The following is a 23,528-nucleotide window of genomic DNA, read 5'->3' as shown; positions in this document are numbered from 1 at the left end:
TTACTGAGTGAAGGTGCCCTGTCCCACAACACTGAACCTCTACCTGCTCACTGACTGAAGATGCCCTGTCCCACAAGACTGAACCTCTACCTGTTTACTGAGTGAAGGTGCCCTGTCCCACAACACTGAACCTCTACCTGCTTACTGAGTGAAGGTGCCCTGTCCCACAACACTGAACCTCTACCTACTTACTGAGTGAAGGTGCCCTGTCCCTCCCACAACACTGAACCTCTACCTGCTTACTGAGTGAAGGTGCCCTGTCCCTCCCACAACACTGAACCTCTACCTGCTTACTGAGTGAAGATGCCCTGTCCCACAACACTGAACCTCTACCTGCTTACTGAGTGAAGGTGCCCTGTCCCACAACACTGAACCTCTACCTGCTTACTGAGTGAAGGTGCCCTGTCCCACAACACTGAACCTCTACCTACTTAGTGAGTGAAGGTGCCCTGTCCCACAACACTGAACTTCTACCTGCTTACTGAGTGAAGGTGCCCTGTCCCACAACACTGAACCTCTACCTGCTTACTGAGTGAAGATGCCCTGTCCCACAACACTGAACCTCTACCTACTTACTGAGTGAAGGTGCCCTGTCCCACAACACTGAACCTCTACCTACTTAGTGAGTGAAGGTGCCCTGTCCCACAACACTGAACCTCTACCTGCTTACTGAGTGAAGGTGCCCTGTCCCACAACACTGAACCTCTACCTACTTAGTGAGTGAAGGTGCCCAGTCCCACAACACTGAACCTCTACCTACTTAGTGAGTGAAGGTGCCCTGTCCCACAACACTGAACCTCTACCTGCTTAGTGAGTGAAGGTGCCCTGTCCCACAACACTGAACCTCTACCTACTTAGTGAGTGAAGGTGCCCTGTCCCACAACACTGAACCTCTACCTGCTTAGTGAGTGAAGGTGCCCTGTCCCACAACACTGAACCTCTACCTGCTTACTGAGTGAAGGTGCCCTGTCCCACAACACTGAACCCTACTTACTGAGTGAAGGTGCCCTGTCCCACAACACTGAACCTCTACCTGCTTACTGAGTGAAGGTGCCCTGTCCCACAACACTGAACCTCTACCTGCTTAGTGAGTGAAGGTGCCCTGTCCCACAACACTGAACCTCTACCTACTTAGTGAGTGAAGGTGCCCTGTCCCACAACACTGAACCTCTACCTACTTAGTGAGTGAAGGTGCCCTGTCCCACAACACTGAACCTCTACCTGCTTAGTGAGTGAAGGTGCCCTGTCCCACAACACTGAACCTCTACCTACTTAGTGAGTGAAGGTGCCCTGTCCCACAACACTGAACCTCTACCTGCTTAGTGAGTGAAGGTGCCCTGTCCCACAACACTGAACCTCTACCTGCTTAGTGAGTGAAGGTGCCCTGTCCCACAACACTGAACCTCTACCTGCTTACTGAGTGAAGGTGCCCTGTCCCACAACACTGAACCTCTACCTGCTTAGTGAGTGAAGTACTCCTATGCAGGCATGGAAACCTTGGTTCTTGTACAATTACAGGAGAAGACTGCACAGAAAACTCATCTACACAAATTAGTAGTTTGCATTGCTTCTTTCTACATTTTAATTTTAATCAGTGTTTAAATCACGTGTCTTCACTGTTTCATTACTGAGCAACTGAACTGAAAGCCAACAGTGCTTTGTGTGAATAGAGATTACATATTGTCCAACTCTGGAGGTAATTATTAGCTTGCCTCTTGCAAAGTTGAACGTGACATGACAATCTGCCTTTGCTGGTAAGTAAAAGTTAATATTGAATCTTCCGTGTTAGTGTTTGCAGCTGGAGTGTATTGAATGGACAAGGGTGGAAACCCGAGAACTTCTTCAAAAACCCATAGACTAGTGTACAGGATTAAACCCATAGACTAGTGTACAGGATTCTGACTGATTGTTAATGTTCAGTTCATGATTTCCCCCCCGATTCAGACTATTCTTCACCGGGGCTCCTGTGAAGGCCACAGAGACAGGAAATTGAACCGCTAGAAATTCAACTATTCATCAACCTGTCAAGAGTCCAACTCCACCCACTCACAGTCTGGAGCCACTCAGGAGGAGCAGAGCAGGAGAGTCGTGACTGACTCTCGTGCATTCGCTTCAGCTGGAGGGAGCTAAGCAGATTTCACTCATCAATGCAGTAATGATGACCAGATATAGTCGATGAGAATAGCACTTGATAATCTGCTTCTTAAACTCTTCCCATCTGTGGCGGTTTAATCTGGCTCAGATGATCAGCTGACAATTTTTTAAGATCTGGTCTGAAATCTGCTCATTCAAGGCCTCAAATAGCATGGAGTAAGTGAGCTAAGAGCAGTGCTACATCATGACGTAACTAGTTGAGCAGGTCTGGTGGGTTTTGATCACATAAGAACAGATCCCTGCCAGAGGATACCCATTCTCACAGTGTATCCCATTCCCCTCCCTAATGACAACAAGACAAACCCGGCAACCTCAGTCTTTACACATTTCCTTAAATACCTGCTCTGACAAGTATTTGCACAGAAGAACAAGGTGGGACAGTGCAGCACCTTCTGCCTGAAGAAGACACGTCTGGTCTGGGTTTAAACTGACGTAGGTTCGAGTGGCTCCTTCAGTTGTGGTAGGGGCGAAAAACCAACCCAAACACAAACCGACGTTAAAAATATGAATCATACAAACATTCAATGATCATGATTCAAGTGTACAGGAGCACCAGCCTTACTTTTTTGAAAATAAATTTAACTTCATCTGCAGTCGTGGACCCTGAGCCGGTAGGGCCAGCCGATCCGATACTCACAACGGCTTGCGGCTCTAAAGCAACTAAGTGTAAAATGCTCTGAAAATCCACCCTCAAGATTCCTCAAAGGACTTTTGCTTTTTAGAGTGTAATAGACTTCACACACTCAAACACTTGACGACACAGAGGTGGCCCTTGTGTTCTGTCAAGCGACTTCCCTGTTGTTGGACTGTCTGATGAATGAAAAGTGTGTGACTTGAAAAGACAGGAGCTCTTTGGAGCCACTCGTGACGCTGTGTCTGTGGTTCTGTGGTTTCAGCAGACAGTAGCAGGGAAGCCAACAATGTGCCAAAGCAACACAGATACTACTATTACACTGATATGTTATTTGAGTACCAGCCTTTAGCCTGTGAGAAATAGTGAAACATAGGAACAATTTCAAAAAGTCTGTTGCAAGTTACAATCATAATACAACCCCACAGAGTTCAGCCAAAGTTCAGCAACGTTTAAGTCTGATCTCAAATTTGCAATGCAAAATGAAAGGCTAAAAGAGAAAAACACGAACTGTTTTGTGTGCTCAAAATCACAGGAGTTCCCCTTACATCTGAGAGATGCATCTGGGCTTTCTGGACCTTACATCTGATAGATGCCTCTGGGCTTTCTGGACCTTACATCTGAGAGATGTCTCTGGGCTTTCTGGAGGGAGAACTGGACCTCTACTACAAAGCTGCCAACAAAGGCAGAGAGTTGGACAGTGATGGAGGAGGAGTTGAGGGAGCCAGAGGGGTTGGCTGCCTTCTGCTGCTTCCTGACTCTGGGAACAGCTCTGCAGTGTCAGTGTCACGCCGGGACATGCCAGCGGGATTACCATGTCATCTAATAACCTACACAAAACATCCCTAGGATTACCATGTAATCTAATGACCTACACAAAACATCCCTAGGATTACCATGTCATCTAATGACTAGGCATGGGTCAATTTCCGGTTTTACCGGTTCGGTTCGGTATACGAGCCCAAACCGGTTTGATCACGTGCGAACCGAAAAAACCTAAAAAAAATTTTTTTATTTTTTTTGCCAGTCCATTCTGATTGCACTATTGTTCGTATTAGCCTTTTCTCAAGTTGCATTAGTAGGCAAAAGTCTTATTTTGTTTATTATGTTGATGTTTGAAGAAAAGTTAAGCTGAATAGTTATGAGAAATAAAAACAGTGTGTTGTTACAGTTAAAAGGTTCTGCTTATTTGTATTCAGTGTTCGTGCTGGTTGGCAGCATACCAGCTTAGAGGTGCATTATCGCCACCAACTGCAGCCGCTTTGATACGTTTTTTTGGGGAATATCGAACCGGATTCAAAATGTTCAAACCGACCCATGCCTAGGCCCTATATTGTGTGAATTTGTGAGTTTTGAAGTTTATAAGGCAGCTCAGCTGTAAGCCAATCCATTCTGATTGCACTGCTTGCGTTTTTATTAGCCTTTTCTCAAGTTGCACTATAGGCAGAAGTCATTTATTATTTTGATGTTTAGAAGAAAAGTTGAGCTGAATAGTTATGAGAAATAAATACAGGGTGTGTTTGTTACACAGGTGTCCTGCTTCTTTTTATTCAGTATCATTGCTGGTTGACAATACCAGCTTAGAGGTGTATTATCGCTATCAGGTGGACTGAAGTTGCACTACAGACAGTTATGGGCCACACTCGGGAGCCCTGCTTAAATTTTTTTTTTTTTTTTTTTAATTACAAAGAAAATCGGTATCCTGGTTCGATCCGGTTTAGACGGCAATATCGAACCGGTTTTAAAATTTTCAAACCGACCCAGCCCTACTAATGACCTACACAAAACATCCCTAGGATTACCATGTCATCTAATGACCTACACAAAACATCCCTAGGAATCAACATGTCTCGTGCCTTTAAAGAGGACATGATCATGTGACTCTAGTTCATTTGCATTTCACCTCAGAGATGACAGGACACTGCTTTCATGTCTGAAATGTACCTGGGGACGTCCCAGTGTCTCACCTGGTAGAAGGCGTACCATTAAGGCTTAGTCCTTCATGCAGCCGACCCGGGTTAGACTCCGACCTGCGGTCATTTGCTACATGTCCTCCCCTCTGTCCCGCCCTGCTCTCCTGTCGCTGTCTAGCACTCTTTTCAAGACCTGCAAATCCTAAAATGATGTCTACATTCCCAGATGTTCTAGACCTGTGTCTCTTGGTAGAGCCCTGCTTCATCTTTCATTTCAAAATTGGCCATGACCGAGTGGACTGTTTCAAGCATCCAATGGAGATAACAGCAACTGCTCTGTAAACTGCTGACTAGTCTGAGAGGATCCACAAACATCTACTGCACATTCATCAGTTGAATAATAGAGAAGAAGATTGGGTGTGTTTATTTGGCTCCTCGTTTGCCGTCTATAAGACACTCATTTCAACAGCCACTAAGTGCATCATTACAATTGCAAAATGATACATCACAAGCTTAGCCTGCAGATTCAAATTCCTTTCACCATCGCACTTTCAAATAGGCAACAAACCCTCCAACCATTTTCCTTTATGAACTGAAAACACGTTAATAAAAATGCAAAAATCAAGATGTGAATTCGTAAAAAAAATAAAAAAATGATTTAAAAAAATGATGTTGAGTAAACCTGGATTAAATCCAATGAGGCCTTTGTGTATTTCAAATTATTATTTCAAATTATTCTCAAGAATTTGGTTGCACCAAATAATCTAAATATTCCTGAGGTCAACATGAGGACACCAAACATGGCAGTTGGACTGAATCCAGGCACCTACAGAGGGAGAACTAGCCTCCATCGAGGAGGAGTCATTGCTTTACCATGCTTTCTCATGGGCACAAACTTTAGTGATTTGATCGAAGGAGTGACTGCTGACCTGAAAGAACCGGTCAGCTACATTTACAGGCATGAAGACAACTAAAGAGTATGACCATTGACCACACAAACCACATCCCCATCACATCCCCATCACATCTCCACCCCCACTTCAGAAAGAAAGAACATGCCAGACACAAGTTAGCCTGGTAAACCATCCTGGTCACGTGAACTCACATTCCGTTTCATTTTGTGGATCTGTCTGGCCTCCAGCCCGCCTCCAGCCCGCCCCCAGCCCGCCTCCAGCCCTTTTCAGAAATTACAAAGTCCACGGGCCAATCAGGGACCTGCTTCCTAGTTGACAACGTAACCGGTCAATCAGTGATGCCGCTGGCAAAACAGTAATGGCGGCCCCCGAAGCAAGCTGCAACGAGCAGCAACGTCAATGTTCGTAGAATTTACACAGCCATAAGTGCAGTTATTGCAGAAATAGACTCAATAAACAACACCAGCAGAGTTTCTCTGCGAAAAAGACGTTTTCGCCGTTCTTCCGAGTGGATTTAGATTAGGCTGGATCCCAATGCTGATTGGCTGAAGGACTGGATTTGGCGATGCGGATTGGCTGAAGGAGCACTGAAATTGCTGTTGACGTGGCTTGGGAGTCCAAACGGATACGTAGAGCGAAACAGAATCAGGATGGTTTTAACCATGCTAGACAGACAGAAGTAAGAACACAGAGAGAGTATAACACACTTTTCTGAAGAGAACTACGACTACAAGAACTACAAACGCACACTGATAAATGCTTGCTACCAACCTGCGGCTATGCTAGCATTGCTTGTGATCTCACATCAAGACATGAGTCAATTAGCAGACACTGATTGATTATTGTTCACACTGAAACATATTCTTGTTGTTTAACTGTGGTTGGTATAGTCTCTAAAGTGTGAATACAGCTTTGAGCTGTAGTGTACCAGGTCCTCCTGGACACTGAGCTGTAGTGTACCAGGTCCTCCTGGACACTGAGCTGTAGTGTACCAGGTCCTCCTGGACACTGAGCTGTAGTGTACCAGGTCCTGCTGGACACTGTTTCAGATACTTGGTGGTTGTGTCTTCATCAAGCAATGGGGGCACATCTGTAGATTGTAGCGAGCAAATATTTTAACCCAATGATACCTGATGCAGCATTTGTGTGTGTATCCCTTTAAGACCGCGAACCGCGTTCAAATGAGGGATATACATGCAAATGCTGCATCAGGTATCAATGGGTTAAGGTCGATCACTGATAAATTCCGCAAGAAATATGGCCACCTCGACACAGCAGCGCTGTAATGGACTTTCACAAAGCTTTTTTACGTCATGTCAGCACGTCGTTTGTGGCAGTGGTTTTACTGTGGTACTGCAGGCCTGTGAACTGAAACCTCTTTTCAATCTTTTCAGGTTTCGCATTGTGCAATCTTTAAGAGTTGTTCAATTGAAGGTGCAGACTCCTTCACAAGCATTTATGTTGTGTGAGGAGATCTGATTTCTCACCTGTGGCACAGAACAGAAGGCCATGCATTTTCCCCCTATATAAAATAAAGCCTACTGCACATCACTAACCAGAACACGTGCTGACTTGATTTGAGTTGATCCTGCGTGAAAAGGATTCACTCAAATCTCTGACTGCACTGCGTGTGGCGGAACTGATTTCTCACAGGCTGATGTTAGTTGAGAGGGAAATTAATGAATAGAGATCAAAGAACAATGGAACCCGTCCTTACCTTGCTGCCCTCTGCTTTCGGCTCCTGTGATGGAAGTGATTAAAGAGCATAGTGTTTAAAAGTCCTGCTGCTACAATGAGCTGAGCTCCGCTGGGCAACACGTTCTTCTTCATGTCCTGAAACACTAGTCACACAGCATGGTCCATGTAGACTTGTGTGGGGTGTCAGATCTGCTACCAGTAGCTTCCTGTCATGGGGATATGTTCTGCTGTGCTTGTGTGTGCATGCTTCTGGCATCATCATGCATGTTTTGGCCACCACCACAGATAGCCTAGGAGGCCGTGCCTTGACAGATATGTCTTAGTCTAGTGTGCATGCCCAAACCAGTGTTTTATGGGGAGCAGCAGCTCATATTAGAACTTCATCTTTGCAGCAAACACATTTCTTTTTATGTCATTCCTGTTATAAATCACCTCAGGCACTTCTGATTATTCCTACATAATTAGAATTCCTCACATATCCACGATGAGGGTCCTTTAATAAAACTGCCAGGGTTAGGGGTTTGAAATGAATCCCACTGGGAAAAAAACGCAGAATAAAATCAACTCCCAAATATGTTCTGTTAACGCCACTCAATATTATCAATGTATAATAATATATAAAGTGCTGTTGCATTATAGACGGTGGAGGATATAAAATAATTCTCCCCGGGTCGTGCTGGAGCACTGTGCTGCTACTCCTACGTTTGTGATCAAGTGAGGATTTGGATGTGTGGACATTTTACTTAGTGGTGCTGAGAAATGGCAGAGCCACTGTGACAGTGTTGGATAAGAGCGTTACAATACAAAGCACTGTTACTGAAATAAGGGAGAAATGAAAAATGGACTTAAAAAAAAAAACTGTAACACACAAAGCTGGATGAAACAAGGCTGTCTGAGTAAACCAAAAGATGTCTTAAAAACTACAGGATGTGTTCTTGAAAGGGGCTATTCAAAAATAAATTACTTGTAATTTGACATGTTAATGGATGGCCCTCCTCCATCTTGGCATAGCACTTTCCCATTTGCATAGAACTATTTAATTACAGTCTTTGATGAGGCCAAAACGCAACTTTGACATAGTATGACAAACTTTTCTACTTTTTCTCCCTGGGTCTTACTGCTTTACTGAGAACTTCTCCGTCATCCCTGATCATTAGAGACACAGTAAGAGTTGTTCTCTTTAGTGTTGGGTGCTGTGACTCTGTTCACACTGTGAGTTAGTGTTGGGTGCTGCTGTGACTCTGTTCACACTGTGAGTTAGTGTTGGGTGCTGCTGTGACTCTGTTCACACTGTGAGTTAGTGTTGGGTGCTGCTGTGACTCTGTTCACACTGTGAGTTAGTGTTGGGTGCTGTGACTCTGTTCACACTGTGAGTTAGTGTTGGGTGCTGTGACTCTGTTCACACTGTGAGTTAGTGTTGGATGCTGTGACTCTGTTCACACTGTGAGTTAGTGTTGGATGCTGTGACTCTGTTCACACTGTGAGTTAGTGTTGGGTGCTGTGACTCTGTTCACACTGTGAGTTAGTGTTGGATGCTGTGACTCTGTTCACACTGTGAGTTAGTGTTGGGTGCTGTGACTCTGTTCACACTGTGAGTTAGTGTTGGATGCTGTGACTCTGTTCACACTGTGAGTTAGTGTTGGATGCTGTGACTCTGTTCACACTGTGAGTTAGTGTTGGATGCTGTGACTCTGTTCACACTGTGAGTTAGTGTTGGGTGCTGTGACTCTGTTCACACTGTGAGTTAGTGTTGGATGCTGTGACTCTGTTCACACTGTGAGTTAGTGTTGGGTGCTGTGACTCTGTTCACACTGTGAGTTAGTGTTGGATGCTGTGACTCTGTTCACACTGTGAGTTAGTGTTGGATGCTGTGACTCTGTTCACACTGTGAGTTAGTGTTGGGTGCTGTGACTCTGTTCACACTGTGAGTTAGTGTTGGATGCTGTGACTCTGTTCACACTGTGAGTTAGTGTTGGATGCTGTGACTCTGTTCACACTGTGAGTTAGTGTTGGGTGCTGTGACTCTGTTCACACTGTGAGTTAGTGTTGGGTGCTGCTGTGACTCTGTTCACACTGTGAGTTAGTGTTGGGTGCTGTGACTCTGTTCACACTGTGAGTTAGTGTTGGGAGCTAATTGGCTGATTGGTTTATTTATTATGACAAATTATGGGCGGTGCAAGACGCTCCAAGCATGAATGAATCAAATAAAATAAAATCAAGTGAATCTTTTGCAGTGGTCTTGTGCAGCAGCCACACAATTCTGACAGTAAATCATGTATTTTTTGTTTTCTTTCATAATGTGACATTGTTTTGGCGAGCTGACAAGCACCAATTAGGTCACATACACAAACAAAAATGACTTTAGAGCTTATCATCAACCATCACAACTTTTTTTTAAATGTATGATTCAATGTTTATTCCTGTTGGCTTTCAGATAAAAGTTGTAGAATCCTGGGAAACTTTGAATGGTGGTCCATTTTGAACTATTCATGAAGCCAAATCAATCTCATCGGAAGGGAAACAGGTAAGCATGGGAATCACACTGGCCGTTGACGGCTGATGACCGCAACGAGTTAAACCATGGCCAACTTTCCTCAGCTGACATTGGTCAAGTTTCCCCGGTCCCTCAGTTCTATAGGATCTGAATGGACTTCCAGTGATTTGTTGCTCACGTTGTTCACAGTGTGAACGCACAAACACACCTTCACTTATTCCTATCGTTTGCAAGTCATGTTTGGACACTTTTGCACTCATGGCAATTCTCTCTGGAGGAGAGCGCCAGCTACGTGATTCAAATGTAAATGAATAGTTCTGTGACCAATAACGGCATTTTGGTAATAAATGTGCTATTACTCTGGCTTCTGACTGACATCCTATGATATATATGGGGTTAGTGAGCTTACCATCTCCTCCCCGGGCAGCCAGTAGCCCTCCTGTTCGATGCCGGCCTTGGTGCCCTTGCAGCCAACGGTCAAGGTCTCCACCACCAGGCCGTCCTTCACAGCAAGGCTCAGTTGTCGGGCCGTCTCTTTAGGGTGCATGCCAAACACACGGCTCAGGTACCTGGGTGGGCGACGACGGAAAAGTCATTGAGAGGCGCGAGGTGGCAGCCATAGTGATACTGATAGCACCCTTGTTGCAGCAGTAATCGATGTTAACATGGAAAATGAAAATGTAGACAAACACCATATGTCAATATAAGCACGTGCGGATATAGATTTGCATTGCACAATATCTTACATGTATATATTGCCGGGGGCAGGACATTCTGTAGCATTGTAGCAGTATTTCAAAATGTTTGTTTGTTTACTGTCTTGCTTCGTATGGTGAATGTGTTTACGATTACTGTGTTATTGTAGTGTTGTCTATCATTTGTCCAGTTATCTGTGGCAGGATTCAGGGTGAAAAAATACATAAAGTTCTTTACAGGCATCGCGATCTGACCTCCTGTTTCGCATAAAATATAAATAATGTAATAATCGATTTTTGACATTTGTGAATCGATTCATAATGTTCCACGTCCGCATCGGGATGCATCTAAGAATCAATTCCCCCCCCATCCCTAATCTATAGGTCCCATTATAGGTGTGGAAAATAGTATAAACACATAAACTGTGATTTCTCAAATAGTACAAAAGATAAATTCATGCTGAATTGAGCTGATAATAGAGTCCTGAAAGTTGCGACGTGTTTAAAGTTTAAGTGGAGTGTCTAGCTTAAGGTATGAAGGAGCAGTTAAGAGTTCAAGAGAGGGCATGGTTTCACCATGAACTTCTGCACCACCCAGAAGTCGGCCGTTGAAAGCAGTTGGTTTATCAACACTGATCCCTCGTATTGGTCAATTAGTGATTATTACTGTAGCTAAGTTCATGATGAACCAATTGATTTAAAAAGCCAAATTGCTGTGGCGCCACTGACCCTTCTTCATGAAGATGACATATCCCTCCAAGGCAAAGGGGGCGCTCAATTATCTCCTCTGCCTCCTCCTATCTCTCCACACAGTCAAAGCCATCACTCGTTAAGCCAATCAGAACGTTTGGTGAAATTAAGCCGGGGTGGGGAAAGGAGGGATCCGTTGCGTACCGCTGCTTTCCGTCACCATGACAACAGCCGCTCGGCACTCGCTGGTGTTCACTTGGCAAGCAGCCAGCTCTCAAGGTGCTCGCCGCCTGGCCGTATGACATGTGCTGCTAAGTGTTTCACTGAGCCCCCCTGTTGCTCCAGACTATCCTCTGAAAGATGTCAAGTGCCAAACAAACTATCAAAACAAGAGGAGACTTCCCATGTTCACTTCTCATTCTCAAAATATACATCGCAAAGCACAGACCATCTACTCAAAATGTTGTAGGTATGAAGCTCACAAACTGAAGTGCACATCCACCCTCCTGCCGTCTCCCAGCCTTCCAGTCACCCTCTGCTGTACAAGAGCCTGGTGAACCCTCTGCTGTACAGTGTAGAAGAGCCTGGTGAACCCTCTGCTGTACAGTATAGAAGAGCCTGGTGAACCCTCTGCTGAACAGTATAGAAGAGCCTGGTGAACCCTCTGCTGTACAGTATAGAAGAGCCTGGTGAACCCTCTGCTGTACAGTGTAGAAGAGCCTGGTGAACCCTCTGCTGTACAGTATAGAAGAGCCTGGTGAACCCTCTGCTGTACAGTATAGAAGAGCCTGGTGAACCCTCTGCTGAACAGTATAGAAGAGCCTGGTGAACCCTCTGCTGTACAGTATAGAAGAGCCTGGTGAACCCTCTGCTGTACAGTATAGAAGAGCCTGGTGAACCCTCTGCTGAACAGTATAGAAGAGCCTGGTGAACCCTCTGCTGTACAGTATAGAAGAGCCTGGTGAACCCTCTGCTGTACAGTATAGAAGAGCCTGGTGAACCCTCTGCTGTACAGTGTAGAAGAGCCTGGTGAACCCTCTGCTGTACAGTATAGAAGAGCCTGGTGAACCCTCTGCTGTACAGTATAGAAGAGCCTGGTGAACCCTCTGCTGTACAGTATAGAAGAGCCTGGTGAACCCTCTGCTGTACAGTGTAGAAGAGCCTGGTGAACCCTCTGCTGTACAGTGTAGAAGAGCCTGGTGAACCCTCTGCTGTACAGTATAGAAGAGCCTGGTGAACCCTCTGCTGTACAGTGTAGAAGAGCCTGGTGAACCCTCTGCTGAACAGTGTAGAAGAGCCTGGTGAACCCTCTGCTGTACAGTATAGAAGAGCCTGGTGAACCCTCTGCTGTACAGTGTAGAAGAGCCTGGTGAACCCTCTGCTGTACAGTATAGAAGAGCCTGGTGAACCCTCTGCTGTACAGTATAGAAGAGCCTGGTGAACCCTCTGCTGAACAGTGTAGAAGAGCCTGGTGAACCCTCTGCTGTACAGTATAGAAGAGCCTGGTGAACCCTCTGCTGAACAGTATAGAAGAGCCTGGTGAACCCTCTGCTGTACAGTGTAGAAGAGCCTGGTGAACACCTCTGCTGAACAGTATAGAAGAGCCTGGTGAACCCTCTGTTGTACAGTATAGAAGAGCCTGGTGAACCCTCTGCTGTACAGTATAGAAGAGCCTGGTGAACACCGTCACCAACGAGGCCCATCAATAATCATGTGTCATGTCAAAATGTCCTTGAGCAAGACACCGAACTCCTACATAGTACCATGTAAGCAGAAATGCTATTTAAAAAATAAAATAAAAATAAAAACAGGCGCATTATGGTCCGTCTTCTAGTGACGACTAGTCTGTGGTGACTTACTTGGAGATCCTGTCCATGTTTGCGATTTGTTTCTGGTTGCGTATAACCTCAATAGCCGCCCACACGTACTGGACCACCTTGGGGTCCGCTTGCCTCTTCTTCACCACACGAGACATGATTTCCTTATTCATCTTCTGACCTTCAGGAAGCAGAAGACATAGAAATCAGCCGGCTTTTTTTTTTTTTTTTTAAACAGCCTTCTTCTCATTCCATGGATAAAAAGGAAGGAGAAGAGGAATATCAAGGACTCCACAAACTAACCTAGAGGCCTGGGCTTTTCTTTATTTAGGTAGGCTTAGTCAATCAGTCACAAGGAAAGCACATTTCCTTGCGTCTTTCTTTGATTCGTTTCGGGTTTAAATAGATTATGTGATGGGGCACAAAAAGGGGTTCCAAATTGTTCAAAATGGCTTTGCTCATAATCTAGTATTAGGCTATAGTAATAATCATAATCTAGTATTAGGCTATACAGCCTATTGGTGGGAATTTCTATGTACGGCTACTGGAACGGCATGAAGTTACAGCTCAAAATATGCTGTTTTCCAGGAGACAGTAAACTGTATATATTTTGGGAATATATATTGTTACGTACAGTAGGTGTGGTGTACAATATGATACAGAGAATTCACGATCACAGGAAGGCATTATCATTTCATGATGACTGAACACCACCACAGGTTTCTTGCCTGAGTGAGCTACAGACTGTAGAACTACAGTCAATCAGGCAGCCTCCAGACGGCCTCGCAACACCGCTGAAGGAGAGAGAGCAGAGCGGAGCACAGAGGTGACAGTGAGTAATGTGACCCCCCACACCCCCCTCACACCCCCCCACACCCCCACACCCCCCATGCTAAGCCAAGCGCAGTAGGTGTTGTGAATGAGGGCCACCTGTGCCATGATGCCAAAACAGCAGGAGCCAAGTCGCTTCTCTCTTCTTCACTATGCATCTGCTGGGCTGGCATGCCCACAACACAGCCACCGCTGCCTGGCCCACAGCCATGAGCCTGCACCCCCTGTCTCCAGAGACATCACACTACACGCAGCCAGGACAACAGAGTCAGACCATGCTGTCTCCAGAGACATCACACTACACGCAGCCAGGACAACAGAGTCAGACCATGCTGTCTCCAGAGACATCACACTACACGCAGCCAGGACAACAGAGTCAGACCATGCTGTCTCCAGAGACATCACACTACACGCAGCCAGGACAACAGAGTCAGACCATGCTGTCTCCAGAGACATCACACTACACGCAGCCAGGACAACAGAGTCAGACCATGCTGTCTCCAGAGACATCACACTACACGCAGCCAGGACAACAGTCAGACCATGCTGTCTCCAGAGACATCACACTACACGCAGCCAGGACAACAGTCAGACCATGCTGTCTCCAGAGACATCACACTACACGCAGCCAGGACAACAGAGTCAGACCATGCTGTCTCCAGAGACATCACACTACACGCAGCCAGGACAACAGACCATGCTGTCTCCAGAGACATCACACTACATGCAGCCAGGACAACAGACCATGCTGTCTCCAGAGACATCACACTACACGCAGCCAGGACAACAGACCATGCTGTCTCCAGAGACATCACACTACACGCAGCCAGGACAACAGACCATGCTGTCTCCAGAGACACACTACACGCAGCCAGGACAACAGACCATGCTGTCTCCAGAGACATCAAACTACACGCAGCCAGGACAACAGACCAGGCTGTCTCCAGAGACATCACACTACACGCAGCCAGGACAACAGACCATGCTGTCTCCAGAGACATCACACTACACGCAGCCAGGACAACAGACCATGCTGTCTCCAGAGACATCACACTACACGCAGCCAGGACAACAGAGTCAGACCATGCTGTCTCCAGAGACATCACACTACATGCAGCCAGGACAACAGAGTCAGACCATGCTGTCTCCGAGACATCACACTACACGCAGCCAGGACAACAGAGTCAGACCATGCTGTCTCCAGAGACATCACACTACATGCAGCCAGGACAACAGAGTCAGACCATGCTGTCTCCAGAGACATCACACTACACGCAGCCAGGACAACAGACCATGCTGTCTCCAGAGACATCACACTACATGAGGCTGGGACAACAGACCATGCTGTCTCCAGAGACATCACACTACATGCAGCCAGGACAACAGAGTCACACCATGCTGTCTCCAGAGACATCACACTACATGCAGCCAGGACAACAGAGTCAGACCATGCTGTCTCCAGAGACATCACACTACATGCAGCCAGGACAACAGAGTCAGACCATGCTGTCTCCAGAGACATCACACTACATGCAGCCAGGACAACAGACCATGCTGTCTCCAGAGACATCACACTACATGAGGCCGGGACAACAGACATCACACTACACGCAGCCAGGACAACAGACCATGCTGTCTCCAGAGACATCACACTACACGCAGCCAGGACAACAGACCATGCTGTCTCCAGAGACATCACACTACACGCAGCCAGGACAACAGACCATGCTGTCTCCAGAGACATCACACTACACGCAGCCAGGACAACAGACCATGCTCCCCAATCAATTAGGCAAGGCAAGGTGTGCTGCACTGGCGGCTAATTAAAGGCAGCCAACACAGGATGAGAGGACCAGAAAGGCTTTGTGGCTTCCTCCTGGGTAAACAAAGGGACCGTTTCCTCATCATATTAATAATATTGGATGTTTCCTTCTATTCCGAAGGAGCAGCATCACTAGTTGTAACATTCCCAGACATTCACAGCAGTCGTGAGAAATTTATTTGGGGGATGCCAATGCTGTCCAAAGATTTCAGCATGGATTTCTGCCATCCAGCGTTAGCCAGCTAGCTAATAGCCAGCAGATTGACACTGTTAAATGAGACCAAACTAGGTGATCTTGGACATGAGACCTGGATCAACATTATGATTGTGTGCTTCAAAATAAATATCATTTTCAGACGAAACATTGAACACAGCTCGTAGATCTGGCAACAAAGGGGCAGCAGTGGAAGGCCACGGGGAGTTGTTAGCCAGTTATTTAGATGAGCGTTGAGCTACTAACCAGCTAGCTAACGTCCTACCTACCTAACGTTGCCAAGACAAAGGGGCCGATTGTACTTTTAATCAAATATGTTAAATGAGGCAATTTACATTGCATATAACATCGTAACACATAATACTACTAACGTTAGGGCAGGAGACAACCGAGCTTTGCTGCCTGGCAAACAAGCTATCGGGCTAATATGAGTTAGCTTAGCTTGGTTGCGTAGCTTTACGTTAGCTGACACGTTTGACAAACCTGGCCAACTTGTCAGTGAACCTGCTCAGTGTTTACAAGCCGTGTGACAAGCTAGTGAGTGTGTGGAGTAAACTTGATGCACAGTGTAGAGAAAGCACTCTGACAGATTAGCCAAACACAATCTGCTAACTAGTTAATCGTTTGTTTTGGAGGGCGCCATGTTCACAATCCTCCATCATGGGGCTAAAACGCTAGTAAAGGCAGGTTCGGCCAGCTAACGTAACGTTAGCTCCTCTGCTAGCTAGCTAGCGTAGCTAACCAGCCGCAGAGCTGCCATTGAAGCTATTCCATTTTCATAACAATAAAATTCAAATTTACCTTTGATCGAGTGTTACTAACACACAGCGTTGTGGAAAATCCGCGAAGGATTGAGGTGGAGACACCTTACATTTGTATTTCCGGGCTAGTTTAGAGACGTGTGGATGGTGGTTTGTGTCCAGCTGGCCACAGTGCAGCGCTGCCTCACAGGGCTGGAGGAGGTAAACACAGCAGAGAGAGAGAGCTGATAGTGGTGGAATCTGACATCTGCTGCTGAACACCTAGCATCTATCAACACTTGATCATCAAACAGAAAGGTTTGGCTTTATCTAATATCATTTTCCACCAAAACCTCCAAACCTGCTCCATAGACCGTTTTAACTTAAACATTCTAAATTGCCCCCAACTTACTTCCTGTTGTTGCAGTGTTTGTTACAGGACATAATAAGCTAGGTTCCAAACTGTTTCCCTAGCAAGACAATTCCTTGAAAACTGTCATAATATCGTCATAAATAAAACTAGAAATCGCACGCTCGATTTCTAAGGTGGAGACTCTGGGGACAGTGCGCCACTTTTTGGGTGGTTGTGGGGCTAAACTCATGTCAGATCATGATGCCACATCATCAGTGGGTATGACATCACTTGACGATTGTGGGGCATGACATGACATCATCCTTACTGTTGTTCAGTGTTTTCCAGTTGACCCTTGCTCCACAGCCCCACTGACAGGGATTGTCAGAGTGTAGCCCTCCTGGTCATACCAGGCCCTCAAAGGCCTCAGGTATGTCTGGGTTGACCGACTGTTGAGCTGAACAAAGCAGAGAAAGATCTGCCCCTTCAAAGAGGCAAAGGAGGCAATGGAGCGCTCCTTTGATGGTGACCACAGGCTGATTAGAGCCATCAAACTTCTCTGCCTACTCACATTGCAGGCTTCTCCGCTGGTCTTAGTGGTGATACAGTAAACCACCTCTGCACTCTTACACACTCCAAATCACATCGGTGATGGCATCCTTGTCTCTGTTCTCCAGCTCGGTGATGGGCACGGAGTTGCACTGCATGGTGGGAATGCCCTGGCTGTACCGCAGGGCACGATGGAGCTATTAGCATGAAGCGTCATCTCGTCATCGTTCTCAGCATCGTGTACTCCTTGTTGGCCAGCTTCAGCATTGCCTTACTGATGTTAATAGTACATCTTGCCTGGCTCCACTAAGGGGAAAAACATGTCCACCTCCTTGTTGAAGGTGCTGGGTGGAATTTTTGCTGGAGAGGTTTGAAAAGTGCCGGGTGCCATCGTGGGGGTACCAGTTTAAGCACTCTAAATGCAGAAGTGATTCTCGACTATATATACTGTATACTGTACATCCCCACTAGACTGAACTGTCATTGTCTTCAGTCTCATTCCTGAATTTCACGCAGGAGTACTAAACAACATGACCATGCTTACTGTCACAACAACAAGTCTTTCTTCTCTGTGTTGGGTCCACATAGATGTTGCTGCTGCCAGTGGTGCTTCATCACAAGCATTTACCACCTCATTTGCTACTGGAGAGGGTGTTTCATCACAGCATACTGCAGAGCTACATACTGGAGAGGGCGTTTCATCACAGCATACTGCAGAGCTACACTTGGGTGAGTACCCTGGTACATGAAGTCACATATACCCTTTGAGACACAGATTATAAGGTTTCACCTACTGTATGTGTTAGTCCTATGCTCTATGCCAGTTCAGTAAATATGCTATATTGTTTTGAACAACTGTCTCCCATTTCATCACTAATGTCATCCAACTTACAGTATGAAGTTATAGACAAGTAATGGGATATGCATTTTGTGGACCTAGGAATCGAGCGGAGTTCTATTTAGTTGGAGGAGGTTCTCAGGCTGTCAAAGACAACTGGGGTGGTGGGTAGAAAAGGACGGGGACCCCACAGGTTATGTCTTAGGAGGAGGAGCAGGAAGAATTAGCCCACCTATTGGGGCTTATAATATTATTTTAGACAGAGGACTTGAACCAGTCTAGTGCTGTATCACACACGGTGTTTAAGTCCAGTGTTTCCCCTACCATTCTACAGGCCTGGCGGGCCCGCCAGGCCAACGACGGCCCCTGCCAGGCCAGGGGGAAAAATGCAAAAGAAAAAAATATATGTATTTTTTCCTGCTCTCCCCAAAATTTGAATAAACCTTTATGGCATATTATTACAATACAACAATACTAGTGTTGACAGTAATAGAAGATGCCAAATCATTCAAAACAATACGCATTTTTCTTTTAGGAGCATCGTGCCAGCGTGCGGCGCTGTTCCAAAACATGTCAACGTGTGTCGTTGCCTGGGAAACGCACATCCCATAATACAACTGTTCGCATCACATCCCATAATAGTATGATGATAGTTGGGATGCCATTGCGAACATAGATGCGAACAGGTTAGCTAAAAGTTTAGCATCGCCAGCGAGGGCCCCCACCGTTGCGGTCGGGGTACGTTTCGAAATCCCTCCAGGCCTGAAAAATGTTCTAGGGCAAAACACTGAAGGCGATCAAGTAGAGTTATGTGATCTTATTGTATTAAATGCTTCACTGAGATCTTGCAGACTTAGAACTGGATGGGAAACTTCTAGACCTCAGAGAGCTATTAACAAGAGATGAAATGCTCCGGCCCACAGCAGCTCGGTACCCTCGCCCTCACCCTCACCCTCACCCCTGGCTTTTAGCATGGTGGTGGATCCTTGAGCATAAAGATAACCCCGTGAAATTCCTGCTGGCTGCCTTTGGGGCTTGTTGATTTAGAGGACAGCTTGTGACGCAGACCAGAGGAGAAAGGTTTTGGCTTTGTTTTGAACATGTTGAGGAGCAGAAACACATGATTACGCAATACAGAACCAATAATGGACTGTAGAGGTGCAGGGAACAGCTCCTTGTAAATGAATACATTCAAGAGGTGTGGTCAGAATCCAAGTAGTGAAGACAAATGCCCATTAGTCCCACTTCACTGGAATCAGGCTGCGGGGATAAGCTCTTCCATTGGTGCCGCCCATTTCAGTCGGAGCGAAGGGCAATCCCTTTCCGCTCCCCGTGTGTCACTCTCAAATGCATCCCCGTGTGTCACTCTCAAATGCATCCCCGTGTGTCGCTCTCAAATGCATCCCCGTGTGTCGCTCTCAAATGCCTCCCCGTGTGTCGCTCTCAAATGCCTCCACGTGTGTCGCACTCAAATGCCTCCACGTGTGTCGCTCTCAAATGCCTCAACCCAGCATTTTCATTGGGCAACCAACCATACAACTAGAACTTGCATATTATTATAACGCCATGGCAGCCATGTTAGATGTAGCCTGTCAAAGGAGAAAATACAGTGGGCGGGGCCTGTTCTGCCCTTGCATCATCTTTGGGGACAACAACAGTGAACCTTGTTCAGCTTTCGTAACCAGAGGAGGGTCTTCAGCATGCCCTCCATACTATTACAGCTCCTTTTCATAGCCCTCTGTCTATTCCAGGCTCCAGCAGAGCAGTCAACTCTCCATCAAAGTTCTCATTCCCAGCTGTCCACAGTCCTTCTGTCTCTTTTACACGTTTACCATCAACACGGACACACGGCGGGAAGACGTGCACCTTGCCTCTCTTCAAGTTTGAAACCGGAGCCAACTATTGACATGAGGTTGCTATTGTTAGAGTGTTTGGTCTTTAGTGACGGTCACTTGAGGAGGTGTGGAATATTGGAGCCTACCTCCATGAGTCCCCTTCTTGTCTTGTCCTGTCTCCTCACCATCAGTCAGACAGTGGAGGAGTTACTGGTGGCTGTTGTCGCTCTCAGACCAGAGTTCCCTTGAAAACCCCATTTATATGAAAGCTTTCACTGCAGAAGAAGCAATGAACATGGCATAGAACAGAGCAATACAAGGAAAAAAGGTATGGTTTGAATGACGGGATTTTACTTTAATTGATGTATCAAAAATAAATGTAGACTAGTTGTTATTTATTTATTTATTATGTGAAACCATATTGTGTCCAATCTGAGTGATATTGGTGATCTTATTTTTTCATACCATACTATAGACGGTTTTCACCAGAGCGCAACCCCACAGCACTTCCTTTTTCTCAGCATTCGGTAAACTGCAGAAATATTCACTCGACATCGTTACTTTTGTTTTCGCTGCTCAGCTGTATAGACGGTTTTCACAGAATGGTCAGTCCTGCACTTGAATGTTTTTTTTTCTTTTATGTCCATAGCAAACACTGCAACAGGAAGTGAGCGAGGGTTCAATTTAGAATGTTTTTGTTGTCAAAAACCGTCTATAGAAGGTAAATTAATGTTGAGAGAGAGGGAAGATTTTACATTTTAGAAGTGATTTGCAGGGAAATTTGCAGGAGTGTTGCTCTCTTTTTCTGGGCAAAATTTGGATACTAGACTTTTCCTTATGCCTGTTTTCAATAGAGTTAATGTGGTGACGGTCTAATGAGGCTGTCCATAACTATATATATTTTTTAAATAATTGATTAATTCAATCTTTGTTAATATCTAGAGACATTTAACTTTGGCTAATGACCATAACACTTTTTTATATTTACTTGAAATAAAGTAGAACTGTTTGCATTAAGATACCGTTGTCTCATCTCATCTCTCATCTCACTGTCAGGTGAAACACATGTGTCGGAGGAAGCATGTGCTAGTCTACAACTCTCCCCAGATCGGCAGGAGGGGGCGGAGCAACGGCCGGGACAGCAGGGAGAATTGACCAAGAACAATTTGGGGAGAAAATGGGCGAAAAAGCTGCTTTACCTTCTGGACTGGCTAGAGGACTGTTTCAGGCCGTGGCAGCGAAGTGACTGAATGCTTGGTAGGTAGGATACTTTCTGAGTTCAACTTGGTTTGCCTTTTAATATAGCCAATGTTACAAATGTATTCTGTGCTGTTAGGAGAAAACATACGTAGGTGTTTATTATTCATTCTGACTGATTCGTGGAGCCGTGAATGCTATCCCACTTTCAGTATTGTGAATGCATTGACTTCCATACTGACATAGCTACTTACATACTGCACTTACTGACATAGCAAGTAACAAGTGCTGATTTGATTTGTAATAGCTGTGACCACAAATGCGAATTTCCGAAATGCAAGATGGCAGGGGCAGCCCCACCCTACTCTGCCTCTGCCACCCTGCAAATTGCCTCCCCTTTCCTGGCCCCCTCTTTAGCCAATTGGCATGAACAAAAAACGCACACCTTCACACACACCTTCACACACACACACACACACACACACACACACACACGCACGCACGCACGCGCACACATACACACACACACACTTGACCTCCATGCCAAATTTCAGCCTTCTGCCCCTGCATTTCAAAATTTGCCCCCCACTGCCCCCTTTTAGCCGATCGGCATGAACCCAAACACACACCTTCACACACACACACACACACACACACACACACACACACACACACACACACACACACACACACACACACACACACACACACACACACCTTCACACGCACACACCTTTACACGCACACACCTGCACACACCTTCACACACACACACACACACACACACACACACACACACACACACACACACGCACACACATGCACACCTTCACACGCACACACACACACACACACACACACACACACACACACCTTCACACGCACACACCTTCACATGCACACACCTTCACATGCACACACCTGCACACACCTACACACACACACAGACACACGCACACACACACACACACACACACACACACACACACACACACACACACACACACACACACACACCTTCACACGCACACACCTTCACATGCACACACCTTCACACGCACACACCTGCACACACCTTCACACACACACACACACACACACACACACACACACACACACACACACACACACACACACCTTCACACGCACACACCTTCACACACACACACACACACACCTTCACACGCACACACCTTCACACACACACACACACACACACACACACACACACACACACACACACACACACACACACACACACACACACACACTTGACCTCCATGCCAAATTTAAGCCCTCTGCCCCTGCCGTCCTGCATTTCAAAATTACCCCTCCCCCACAGTCCTTCTTTTTAGTCAGCTAAAAATGTTAATTTAAAGCACCTGGAAACCCAAATCCACAATAACAACTATGTAATTTAGGGTCTTATGTGCATAATAATAAGCATTAAAAGTATTAGACATTAGTTTCAATCCGAATCCTAAATATTGACATTTAAGTGTTATTACTGTTTTCTGATTTTGGGGTTGAAGTGGGCATGGTTATGCTCAAGACCTATTACACAATAAGCTCCATGAACCAATCAGGCTGAAGTGCCTCTACTCTGTGAACCAATCAGGCTGAAGTGCCTCTACTTTGCAAATTCAAGCAATGCATCAGAATGTATCAAGTTGTGCAGCACTGTGCGGCGTTCAGCAGACACGCCCCCACAGTTTCAGAGCAGAGAATAAATACTGCTTAGTTTTTTAAACCTAATTTGATATACTTGGCAATATTTTTAATCGTTCACATTTGGCTGGGTGGTTAATAACATATTTTTCCGTGGTGTGAGTCGTGAAACTCAAAACACATTTATCTATCTCTTATTTGTTTTTAAGCAATAGATCACGACAGGCCGTGGTATATGCTCATTATACCACACCTAAGGGTCATGCTTCGTGAAAACACCCTGCTTTTATAAAAATGACTTCTAATGACAGCTCTCTGCTGACCACTACAGCAGATCTATACATGTCACTCTGTCACACAGTGAGTGGCTCTAACTGTGGTATATTGACTGTGGTATATGCTCATTATACCACAGCTGTGAGCCAATCAGATTGCTTGATTTGAGAGAGCCGTTTTATAAATACGGTATATATATA

The 23,528-nt window shown here is 45.8% G+C and overlaps 1 protein-coding gene across 6 annotated transcripts in view; it reads right to left on the bottom strand.

The window, feature by feature from the left end:
- The window catches only part of zmynd11 (zinc finger, MYND-type containing 11), a gene marked incomplete at its 5' end in the record, with an annotated part of 39,373 nt that extends 26,194 nt beyond the window's left edge, over positions 1 to 13,179 (bottom strand). For 4 of the 6 annotated variants that reach the window (XM_083659464.1, XM_083659465.1, XM_083659468.1 and 1 more), the window contains 3 exons: positions 7,330 to 7,353; positions 10,214 to 10,373; positions 13,049 to 13,179. In XM_083659464.1, coding sequence (XP_083515590.1) covers positions 7,330 to 7,353; positions 10,214 to 10,373; positions 13,049 to 13,179 — 315 coding nt within the window. The remainder of the gene's footprint in view (positions 1 to 7,329; positions 7,354 to 10,213; positions 10,374 to 13,048) is intronic. The other 2 variants (XM_083659466.1, XM_083659469.1) reach the window with 1 other exon arrangement.
- Between the last annotated feature and the right edge of the window lie 10,349 nt (positions 13,180 to 23,528).

The sequence above is a fragment of the Poromitra crassiceps genome (assembly GCF_964638095.1).
Source record: "Poromitra crassiceps genome assembly, chromosome: 23".
NCBI lineage: Eukaryota > Metazoa > Chordata > Actinopteri > Beryciformes > Melamphaidae > Poromitra > Poromitra crassiceps.
Note: the sequence above shows the minus strand (reverse complement) of the source record. Positions and strands in the feature narration are given on the sequence as shown.